At 40.6% G+C, this 12,720-nt stretch overlaps 1 protein-coding gene across 14 annotated transcripts in view; it reads left to right on the plus strand.

The window, feature by feature from the left end:
* Window positions 1-12,720, plus strand: part of AKAP13 (A-kinase anchoring protein 13) — a 337,762-nt gene that overhangs the window by 245,972 nt on the left and 79,070 nt on the right. For 12 of the 14 annotated variants that reach the window (XM_039490381.1, XM_039490379.1, XM_039490382.1 and 9 more), the window contains 2 exons: window positions 7,356-7,717; window positions 10,859-10,912. In XM_039490381.1, coding sequence (XP_039346315.1) covers window positions 7,356-7,717; window positions 10,859-10,912 — 416 coding nt within the window. The remainder of the gene's footprint in view (window positions 1-7,355; window positions 7,718-10,858; window positions 10,913-12,720) is intronic. The other 2 variants (XM_039490389.1, XM_039490394.1) reach the window with 1 other exon arrangement.

The raw sequence follows: 12,720 nt of genomic DNA on the forward strand, positions 1-12,720 counted from the left end.
GCTGTGTGTGTATATGATGAAGCTTAGAATTCTGCACAGATTATTATTTATCATCTGTAGCCATCCCATGCTTACCTGCTGCTCAGACATGTGTTTCCTGTCTCGAGTAACTGGAAGTCGGGGCAATTTGCATGCAAACTTCTAGAGAAATGCATTTAACAAACTGAATTTCTCTTTGGTTAAATCAAGTCAGATGATGGCGAACGTTTTCCAGCACAATGAGAAAGACCCCAGCCTGGACTAAGTGATCTCATGTGCTGTAAATGCACTGGAAAGTCACCCGTAATGAATGTGGCAGGACGTGGAGCTCACCAGCCTCGTCCTTTCCCATCTCACTCGCGAAATGGGGGCGGGGAGACTTGCCTCTATACGGGGCTTTCCTTCAGGCAGAGCAGAGCAGAGCATTGTCTCCGGTTATCCCATTCAGGGAGTTACAGAGTTCAGCATTGCTCATTATGTGAGTCTGATCTTAATAATTGTGTTTGTGGAGGTGGTGGTGGGAGTTAAAGTAAATAATGGCAAAACGTTTTACGTTTCCCCTCAAGTTACAGGGTGTGTTTCCCAAAATATAACCCACAAAAATGGAGACTCAAAATGACATAGTAATCCAAAATGGCAGGAGTGTCACGGGGGAAAGAAGCATCAAGGTGCGGGGAAGTGTGCATGTGGGGTATATGATTCTTTGATGGCTTTGTTACAGTAACAGGGCAGGTACAGAGAACATTGTTTCATTTGCAGAATGGAAAGCTCTTATCAAATCAGTGTTGTGAGTCTTTCCCACCCTGCAGAGGTTCCCATCTAGAGATGGGTAAAACTGAAAAGATTTAGCAATTTAGTCTGGAAGCTTATTCAAAGCTGAAATGACTTAGTTGACCTCTGCCTTACAAGCACTTTTGTCTCCGCTCTGCTAACGCTCCAAATCTAAACAGAAGAGTTCCCTTTTCCCTGTCTCTCTCCTTCCTATATGTCTGACACCTCTTTACTACATTTGTGCCTCCATCCATTGTATATTTATAAATACCAGAAGCTTTCATCAATACCATCAAGCTTTCAGTAGCTTTTTCTGGTTTTCATTCATCTTTTTTTCCCAGGGTCCCAATTAGAGATGGGAAAGATGAGTTTTAAAAAGGAAGTGGTTTTTGAACATTCATTCGAATGAGTACTGACCCCAATCAGATGGCAGCTGTGGCCCTTTTTGCTCACTTTTCACAAATGTTAGTACCAGCACGTTGTGTCCATAAAAAAGTTTTCAAAATGGAGAACGCTGTGAATATTGCCGTATTTCAGAGAAACTATGGTGAGAATATGCATTTACACAAGTCTTGATGTTTGAGTGACCATCTTAAAGTGTTTGTGGGTTTGGGAGTCGTCCAGCTCTGGAGCACTGCCAAGATCATGTAACTTAGGTGACCAAAGACACAGCATAAATAGAGAGCTATTCATAGCAAATCCTGAGTGGTAGTCACAGCAAATAGTTGATGAATGACCCGTAATGTTCACGAAACCCATTCAGCAAATGATTCTGAATGACAAACGTTATAAAAATCAGAATCTGCTCACTGCCCTGCTTCTTGTCAGGTTTGTACATGAACAGCAAGGGGTTAAATTCATTAAGTATATCCTAGACCACTCTCCCAATTCGAGTCCCAAATGTTGACGAGTTCTGGTTTAGGAATTGAAGACTAATTTGTGCAGGGGAGAGAGACTTATCAAAATACAGGCAGGTCGGGCTAGGAATTCTGTGATGTGCACACCAGTTCTTACGTATCAGGGTCTGTGTTGTTAAATTTATAGGAAATACTGTGGAAAAGGAGCAGGGATTAAAAAAAAATAGAGTGAAAAATTGAGTGGAAAGTGGAGAGACTGAAAAACCAATTCAGAATTAATTTCAAAAATGAGTAAAGAAGAGAGAGAAATCCTAGCGCTCAAGCACAGCATATACTGTAGGACTTCTTATAGCCTGTCTGTCTTAGAGGTAGTTCTGTCCCTAGTAACTAGCACAGGCGTCCCTTTATCGAGGTCAATGTTGTTTTAATTGAATTGCGGTGGAGTGGGGGGAAGAGGAATTTATTTAAACTATAGAAGAAAAAAGTTTATGAACTACTTGTGTGAACAACAGCAAAAAATCCTAAATAAAACAGAAAGCACGTGAGGGTCTCAAAACCTCGAGCACTTTGATTTTGCCCATTCCTGATTATTATTTATTCTAAAGTTCTTGTTTCTCCTTTGGATGGAGTTACACTTGAACTGCTTGGTGCAGCAGCTGTTTGCTGTATGAAACATCCATTCTTCATAGCAAGAGTTACTATACAAATACTCAGTGAAGTGAATGATAGCAGTGGCTGGAAATCCAATATTAGTTGTTTAATATAGTCAGGAAACTGTAGGCAGAGCAGGCCTATGGCTATATGGCGCCTCCTGTGAACATCAGAAATTCTTGTGGCCTCCACAAGATTGTTAACATTTCATCCATTTTAAGCCCCGCTTCTGTTCAGGGGCTCCAGAGGCTTGAGGTCCTCTGAGCAGTCAATCTCTGCGAGATGCCTGGGACCGCACCTGACTGTGTGTGTGTGTGTGTGTGTGTGTGTGTGTGTGTGTTCTCATGACTGTGTTTTACCCATCTTCCATATTGTTCTGATTGGCACATGCAGGGTTGAGCATCACGTGCCAAAGAAACAAGAGCTCCTCAGTTAGAGACCCTATCATCAAAGCACGACTTGTTTCTTCAGATACTTGGCAGTTGCTGGCATCCAAGTGTCATTTAGACAATGAGCCCTAAGACTCCAGCAAAATGTCAGGCTCTATTCCAGTGTTTATTCCCATAGCCTAGTCATCCTCCTCCTCCTCCTTCTCTAGAGAGCTCTCTGTGCAGTAGGCAGATATTGCAACATTCTCTTCTGTGAATGATTAATGCTGTCTAAGGCCATTTCCTGTCGTCTGTGTAACTCTGTCTTCCTGGGGCATAACTGGTATTGCTTGCTCATCTTAGCTTTTAAGTTCCCATTGACACTTCAAGTCACCATGCAGCTTGTGAACCTGCCCTTGCAGATATTATTAAGCAGATGACCTCTGTGAGCCAGAGGTCACACCTGAGACTGTATTCCTTATCTTTTTGAGCCACACAACAGTCTAACAATTTAAGCTGTGGTACACTGGAAAAGGAAGAGAAATCCTATGGAGTATTTCCTAAAGCTTTCAATCTTGCACATAGTCAGTGATATATGTACATGTACAGTGATGATCGTCACGAGTAGATATGTTGGCCTTCACTTTCCAAAATGCTAATATGAGTTAGGATTCTCCTAAAGACTTCCTCATGGGTTATGGCCCCATCTCACTAACTTTTTTACCTTCATCTATGATCTCTTTCTTTTCCCCAGAATCTTCATACTCCCCTGAACAACAGCACAAAAGAAACAAAGGAAACTGTTTCTAATTTTAATGTTAAGACCCTCCCACTTTTTGGCACATATTAAGACCATGTGACATTGTTCTGTGATTGTAAAATTCCCATCACCCTAATTAATCTGCCTTCCTTAAAAAGTTCCCAGGAGCTAAGGTATGATGATGTGGGGGGTGGGGGGTTGTTTGTTTGTTTTTTAATGAGCGAACACCTGGGAGCCAGGGTCATATCTAGTTTAGTAATCACCCCCAACACTGGGTCATCAGCAGGGTTAGAATTGAGTACCTGAGTTCCTTAGCTGGAAGGAATAGTAAGCAGTTGTGGTCTGTTGACCTGCTAGCACAGTTTACAAGTTTTATTAACATAGATTTTTTTTTTAATCTACTGTGATGGAAAATTGCTAAATTAAAAAAAAAAAACCCTCTGTATAGTGGTGATGATGAATAGCTTATGACTATCGGGCCTTGTGATATTGAGAGGTTCCAGTCTTGTGTTATGGGTTTTGTTTTCTGCATTTGCATCATTAGCTAGGGAATTTACATGCAGCTGATAAGCGGGGCTAAAAGAGGATGTTTTCTGCATTTTCTGCATTCCAGGTTTTGAAATCTTGTACAGGTTTTTCCAACATGATGATTCCCATCTACAGACACAATCTCCTCTGCTGCACAGTTTTCATTTTCAAGTTATCATTGTTATTCCTAATGCAGCTTTTGATGGTTTTCTAATTATCTATGCAAATTAGGGAGAGCAGACATGATGGGTCTAGCGAGCCATAGCCTGATATATGCAATATTTCCTGGGAGATTTAACATCTTATTTACTTAAGTTAATAAATCTCCGTTATAATAGTTGATTGAAAAGTACAGGTGCCAAGCTACACTTTCATTGTGAATCAGAGATGCCCTTTTACATTGATTGGGAATCCTGAAATAAAAAACAGTGTGTATAATTCAGTGCTCAAGAGCAATTCTGAAATTGGAGATCAGTATGTGCAGCCCAGAGTTCTTGAGCATTTAAATAATAATAATGATGATGATGATAATTCTTCCTTTACAGCATTTTTCATTTATAAAACTCAAAGTATTTTACAGAATAGGGTCAGTATCATTATCACCATTTTACAGATGGAGAAACTGAGACTCAGGGAGGTGAAGTGACTTGGTCAAGATCACCCATGTGCAGAGCTGGGAATAGAATCCTAGTTTCCTGTGTCCCAGTCTGGTGCTGTATTCACTAGGCCACACTGTGTCCCTGTTAGTCTTGACTCTTTAAATGCTTTGTCTTACAGGAAGGGAGTGTCTTTTTTAAAACAGGAAATCAGTGTTATTTAGGAGAACTTTTCCTGAAGAACAGGAGGGATATTAGAGTCATGACTGTACACTGGAGGCTCAAGCAACTTGCACCTTGTTTTTTTACTAAACTAGTCCAAGAGATAAAGGCAAAACCATAAATGAACCAAATGTTATAATTATAATTTTTAAATTATATTTTGATTCTGTCCAGCTGCAATTTAAGAAACAAGCAAGCACATATATGAGGGAAAGTAATTCTGGTTTTTTTTTGTTTTGTTTTTTAAATAGGGATGTTTTGCTTTAGTAAATTTATTTCCATTTGGAAAATAAAAATCCCTTTGCATGGTTTAGAGTTAGGCAGCAAAACATAGTAATTTGACAGTTTTGCACTACATCCATTCCATTTGCATCCAGGATTAATGTCCTTTAACTAACTGCACCCTTCTGGTGGTCAGCCAGGATGCAATCTTCCTTCCCTTCAGGGACACTGCCCTAATTATGACAACAGCTTCCTGTGACCTGGAAAAAAGAAACAAACTATTTCCTTCTCTATTCAAATATTGTTCTCATCGTGACTACTAAGTAATTTGTCTGGATTTAGGCAGTTCAATAAACTGTCACCATGACATGCAAATGCCAAGTTCTCATAATCAATGATGTAAAAAAAAACCAGTGACTTTATAAGGCGGCTTCTCCAGTTTTCTTCTGTTTTTGTTTTGTTTTACCCCAAACCTCATTTTAAAAATGTACTGTAATATACTGTTCCTAACCCTAATTTTGTCACTAGAGGATATTTACACAAAAATGATATTTAATAGCTGATATTCCTTATCATGACACACAGATCACTGAATTATTTCAACCAAAAATATATACTTGCAGGGGGGGAGGTATTACTAATGCAGTCTACTCTGTGGATGTTGGTTTTTGATGGATGTGATTGTGGGAAAGAATGTGGAAGCATTTCTTTAATACGTGTCTTAAAAAATGTATCTTGTACTTATTAAACTGATATGAGAAGCAGGGCTAATGCCCACCAAACTTGGCAGTAAGGTTTCTCTTTAAATTATGGGGTATTTTACCAACGACTGTTTTCAGACACCTCATACTCCGTTTTTAATCGCCATAGCAGCTTTTAGGTGATATTTTTGTTCTAGTACAAATGAAGAACAGAAACATGCAGACTCTGAAGTGGTCTAATTGACTGATTTTTAAAGAGCCCGTGATGTTGGACTTTGAGGTGCCCCATAGTGGGACTGTGGTAACAGCATTTGTGTTCACGTTCGTTACTGTTGTCTGTTGCATTTGTAAAGGGACACCTCTCGTCTGACAATTGAATTTGGTATTCTGTTAGCTTTTTGCAAATGAGATTTGACAGACTGCAGCTCCCCTAATGCTCAGTTCCTGTTGAGTATCAGTGAGCCTGCTGGTTGAAGACAGCGACAAAGAGTCCTGTGGCACCTTATAGACTAACAGATGTATTGGAGCATAAGCTTTCGTGGGTAAATACCCACTTCGTCAGATGTCATATGCATCTGACGAAGTGGGTATTCGTTCACCCATGAAAGCTTATGCTCCAATACATCTGTTAGTCTATAAGGTGCCGCAGGACTCTTTGTCGCTTTTTACAGATCCAGACTAACACGGCTACCCCTCTGATAATTGAAGACAGTTAGCCACTGTGGCTTTGGTGAATAGTCCATTATATACAACTGGATGGATCATTCTGAATATTATTATTTTAAATGATACAGTGCAGGGCTCTGCAGGAGTATACATTGAAACTTTCCCCATTGGCCTTGAGTCTGAAAGTGATGTCATCAACATGCTTGTGTGTTTTATACTAGCCCCTGGGAACACAGGATAATCATAGACTCGCTTTAGGGTGCATTGTCAGAAAGTGGCCGATAGGTGAATAGAGCTAGCCGGGGTTCCACTCACTGCTTTTGGAGCAAGCTAAACCCAAGATTACAGTATGAATAAAGACCCGTCCCACAAGGCGGCCAATCCTGTGGAACAGTATTTTTCAACTATAGTTGGATTTGACAAATGCTGAAAATCCTGACATTAACTTTTTGATAAATGGAAGGTGCTTGGGGGAGGGGACTAATCATTTTGTGTGTGTTTGTTTTATGCTACTGACTAATGTTCAGTTTGTGCTGTATGGTGCAGTGCAACAGTTTGCCACCCTTTTTGCTGTAATGACTGGAAGCTACAAATCTGGTTCAGCTCACACAAAGAGGACTGAGTTTGCTGACTGAAGTCATATGACCTAGCAATCATCTGTGCCCATCATTTAAACTACATAAGTATTTGGCAGGCTTACAGATCCTGGTAAAAGGCTTTACGATTGGAAATGCAGAAGAAGCTACATTGTAGGGTTACAGTGCATTGACAGAACTGTGAGAAGGACATTAATAGAATAGCAGGAAGTGCTGTAGTGTCAGGATTGGATTGCCTTGGCAGAACTGAGTAGGGAGCCCAACTTTACAGTAGCAGGATGAGTTATTGGCTAGGATAAAACAAGGGAGCAAAGTTGTAGAGGGTGACTTGCACAAATAAGAAGGAACAGGCCTAGCTTTTGTGATGACTGGCTCTGGCCAGGGCTGTCAGTTGAGATCTCTTATCTAAGGTTCATGTTTTTACTTTTGCTTTAACAGCCTGAAGAGGAACAGTCTGCTTGCGATGTCACCAGTTCCAGCTCATCGGCAGATGACACAGTTTCTTTGGAGAGGAATTCCTCTCTTGGGAGTGACACATCTCTTCCACATGCTCTAAACTTCAACAGGCCTAAGGAGAGGCACAGTCTGGATGGAAACGGCGTTGACATGGGAGCCGCAGGGGGACGGGAGAGTGAACTTGGTGGCTCAGGCGAGATGGAAGAAGAGATGGACAGTATTACAGAAGTGCCTACCAACTCCTCTGTATTAAGAAATTCCATGCGACCACTGTCACCATTCCGACGGCACAGCTGGGGGCCGGGGAAGAATGCTGCCAATGAGGCAGAAATCAATCACAGGAGGTGAGTGAAAAAGGCTGTTTAAAGCTGTTTACACGCACATAAGCACATGCATGTGGGCATTGCGATTGGCATTTGAAGGATGTGCAAAAATGCACAGAAAAATGAGGTCATTCCATGAACTCTGAGGAGAGAGAGAGAGAGAACCGCTTACTACAAAAAAAAAAGAAAAAAGAAAAAGCCGTCCAACAAACTAATCTTCCTGGTTTTAATTACACGTTGAATTAAAAGTACTTTGTCTACAATATATTTTAGCTTTTCAGAGGACTTAGGTCCTTATCTAGAGCCCATTGAAGTGAATGGAAACACCTTGGACCAATGTAAATTATCACCACCTGTTCCTATGCAGAGGGTTTTGCCAAAGGATGGGTTATCTGAGTGTTAAATCTAGGTGACCACAGAATAAACACAGCCACTATTAATCAGTAGAGTTCTCACATTAAGGTGTTGTGTGGGCTGTAAGGTGTAATGGAAAAATATAAGCCTTCAGTCTTGGGACTGGGATGGATGGGTTCCAGTTTGACTCCTGATAGAATTGCAGTATTGAATGAAGTGGACAGACCCTATGCCTAGGGTGTTCTTCCAGTTTCCCCCTCAGCTTTCTTTCCTTTCAGAAAAGACTAGGGAACCCATGTACCTCTTTACATCAACTACTGTGAAAAGAAATAATGTTGTTTTCCAGAACCACTCTTCCCTTGATCTCTAGTTGCAGAAAAATTCCACCCATAACGTAACTGATTAGAAGTAAGCCCTCTGCATTCTGAGTAACTATCAAGTTCTCTGACTCCCTTTGTACCCAGCGTGTTCTTACGCGTATCAGCCTTTCTTCATTTGCACCGCACAAAAGTTACTCTAGTTTTACATAGTCGTTTAAGATCCTGGTCCTGTTGAAACCAAGTAAGTTTGGCTGTTGATTTAAATAGGACCCACATCCCTTTAGAGCCAGGGTGGTCAAAGATTGTTCCCTAAGTCACATATATTGTATACGACCCTCATCTGCAATATGGATGTGTGGCTTGTTGGAGACTGCAGGTCCATCAGGAGTCATAGAATCATAGAATCTCAGGGTTGGAAGGGACCTCAGGAGGTCATCTAGTCCAACCCCCTGCTCAAAGCAGGACCAAACCCAACTAAATCATCAGTTGACTGCTGGGAGTTGTTGTTTTCATGGGTCACAGCTCCGTATTAACAAGTAACATGGCCAGAGTCGTCTGCATTATATTAAAACCAATATTTGTCCTTTGGTTCCTGGTAAATTGCCAGAGGGCAGAGTTTGATGACCCCGATTTAGAGATATGTCATCCTTTAATGCATGTGCATAAATCCCCTTGACATTTCTAGATGTTATTTTCACGCACTGAAGAGATATTATAGATCCTTAAATTATAAGTTTTATTTCCTCTAAAGCTAAACTTGAGAAACCATTCAGTACTCGGAAAGTAATATGCATTGTTTGTTTTGTTACATGACTTTGTCACCCATTTCTGGACTTCTTCCCAGGTCCCAGGATGACACACAGACAAATAAAATCACACCAATATTTTGAAACAGCAAGAGAGGCAGCTTCAGAGATCAAAGCCAGTTTATGATAGACTGAGTCTATAAGCTCATAAATTCATTTAGAAAGATTTACTTTTTATGTACTGAACTTATTATGTAAGGATTTCTGAGAGTAATAAACTCTGCATATTTGGCAGTTACAGCTAATGCTAAGCAGATGGTGTTAAAAACTTCTGAATCAGAGGTTGGATGGCACAGGTTGGATGTTTGTGACATGGGAAAATATTCCTACTGTAAATGATTGATATATTCTTTTTTAAGTAAAGAAACAGAGGAATTATTTTCATATTTTCACGTACACAGCCACCAATAGACAAGGGTGTATGTCTGGCTGAAAGGTGACTTGTAAAGGAAAAACCAGTTGCGGGGTTGCACCTTTTTGCTTATTTATGATGCATAAAGGCCTGGAAATTAAGTTTTATTCAAACCCAAATCTCTATTTGGTTGATTGGTGTTTGCTAAGAACTAGTTAACTAGAATATTTTTGTTGGGATTTAACTCCTCCATCCCTTCTGTTAAGGGCTGAGGGTCTGATCCAGTTCCACTCAAGTCAAAGGTAGCGTTTCCATTGACTACAATGAAACCTGGACCAGGCCCTGAGAGAGCTACTCTCCCCCATGCATCCTCTCGCAAAAGCAGGGAATAACAGATTTGATATTCTCTGTATTTCTATGGTACAATATTAGTGGAGCATAATCTTTTTATTAAAAGAAGAAGAAAAAGACAAAACCTGTTGAGCATCTTAAATATCTTTTAAATATGGTTTTAAAAACATTTTTTTCCCTTTATAAATCTCATGAAGAATACTGATAAGGCTCCAATGGAGCTTGCTCATCCTTGGTAATTCTTAGAGTTCATACTGAGTTTTACACATCTCACCTGGGGTGGATTGCAGCTCATAGACATACGTACCTAGTACAGCTAATGGAGCAGTACAGGGTTCATGGTGGACTGTACACAGGCACTTGGAACCCAGGGCAGTTACTCAGGTGGCTAGCCCACACTGGAATCGTGCTCCTGTGTCCATGTTAGCTGGATTATAGCTGGCTCGAGGATGTCTTCGTGAACTGCAGTCACACACCATGTTTTCAGCATTGCCATGCCGTCAGATTGCCACTAATTGCCATGTTTTTAATGCCCTTTTGAAGGAAAGAAAAAATTAGATTTTTCACTGATGGTCCTTTAGACTTTGTCTACACTGCCACATAGATCTGTTGCTGGTGAGGGATGCTAACAATGGCTGCTGTTGAACTAGCACTGACTAGTTTGTCCTCGTCTACACGTACAGCTGACCCATGATTGGCACCTGCTTATATGCAACCATTGTCAGTGGCCGTTATATTTTGTTCAGTAACAAGGCCTTACTGTGAAATAGAGGGAGGAAGATAACTTCACAGGAGACGCATTGCTCCCTTAAATGCTATAGTTTTTTATACGCCCCTTTTCATTCCTTCCTTCTGCTGTTTGTTTGTTTTTTTGGGGGGAGAAGGGCGGGGTGGGAGGAATGGGCGTTTTCCCTTCAGCTGTCATTTGTTCATTTTGTTCCATTCTCATCTCTGACCGCTTTCCATGATTCATTTTCAGTTCAACGCGAGTTCTGGGGGATGGTATAAGGAAGCCTCCCATTCATAGGAGAAGGTACAGAGCCAACTAACTTGACTAACCATTTTGCATTTGAATGTCTACTAACTTCATACTCTCATATTAGTTAATCCAGTTTAGATTCAGTACTTCTTGGAACATTTGTCTTATACGGAGACACGCATCCAATTTCATCGCTCTCACCCTTAGCCTGGCACAGCCCTTTCAGTGCAAGCTGCAAAGTCATTCTTTCTAGGGCTTTTAGTTGATGGGGTGGGTTGAAGGATATTTTGCGGATTGGAAGCATCCAACAAAATAATATATTTAGGACTGGAGGTTGAATTTAAATGGGCAAGTAATTGTTTATTTGTCTGTTTGCCTTAATTATTGTTTAAAATGTATCAAAATCCCTAGATCTCCAGGATAGACATGTAGGAACATATTTGAAAATAGTACAGAGGATATATAATAAACTTGGTACACCTGCAGCAGATGATTTGCTTTAATTTTAACTTTCTGGGTTTTTTTTAACCCTGCCTCTTAAAAGTTGGAAAATAAGCATGATTTTCAAACCAGTTTTTGTCCCTTTCTATTTGGCAAACGTTTATGATTTCTTATCCTCTCCATACATATTTATTTATATATAAATAAAATAAGGATAAGGCAAACTTACCCCTATTGTATCGTTGAAGCATCAGCATCAGCATGATTAATTTATGTAAGCAGCAATGCTTACAGCTAAGGAAAAAGCTTTTTAAAAAAAACTGAATGCTGGTTCTACAGAAACACTATGTAGACCCTACAAAAATAGTTACTGCTATTGCTGTTAGAATTCTTGGAGGTGCAGTAGGGGATCCTTCCTTTGCCCTCCATGGCCCTGGTTTTATGGGGAGTTTTGTTGTTGTTTTTGACCTTGTCCTCCCTGCCACACCCCAGACCCATTAATTCCTTTGATGTACCCACTTCTTTGAAATTTTACTTATGATTGTGTCATTGTTTTGACTGCTACGTTGGTTCACTTCATGTGCCATGACACTCATTCTGGTACTGCCACAGAACATGGATCTTTTGTGTATAGATGTTTCCTAAGGCCTTGTCTATAGTAAAGGGGTTCAGCAATATATTCCCACGAGTGCTATAACCGGTTCAGTTGCACCAGTGAGATTTTTTTTTCTACATGATCTTTGGCTGTAAACACAGCTGCTGGTTTTCTTCCTGGTTGTGTAGAGAGAAACGTTAGCCCTTGACAAGCCTTTGACATGGCCGTTGACCTTGACTCTCAACTCCGCAGAAGCATGCGCTCTCACATCTTGCTGCAACATGCAAAAACCTAAATTCTCAAGCACGGCCTCAAGGAATTAGTGCTCTGTGTGCCTTCTGCGGTATCTTCCTTTACAGTGCAGCACAGATTGCACAGGCCTCAGTGAAGTACTTAGCATCTCTAATTATGATATTATAGGCTCTGAGAAGAGCAAGTGAAAGAGGAAATGGTGATATTTCCTCTGTGCTTCCCCTTGAGGCTCTCAATCCGGTATCTTCATGTGTGCTCACACCTACTGATATCCTTATTACCTTCATTAATATAGTAGACTTCAGGTTATTGTTACACCCACCCTTAATGAAACACTATGGACTCCATTCGGCTCAGACTCCACACTGCTTTGTACTTTGGAAGGTGGCATGCAAGGATTGCCTCGTGAGCATATGCATGCTAACTGCTTTTTCCCAGCTGCACAGTCATATCCACCTGACTTCTACAGAGGAGCTTGGGGTCCCTATGCTAATCGTAAAGAGAACGTGTCTCAAGTTGGCCACTTAATATCGCTACTTACCTTTCCAATTTAGGTCAGATTCTTTAGTCAGTG

This window comes from Mauremys reevesii, linkage group 10 (genome assembly GCF_016161935.1).
Source record: "Mauremys reevesii isolate NIE-2019 linkage group 10, ASM1616193v1, whole genome shotgun sequence".
Lineage (NCBI taxonomy): Eukaryota > Metazoa > Chordata > Testudines > Geoemydidae > Mauremys > Mauremys reevesii.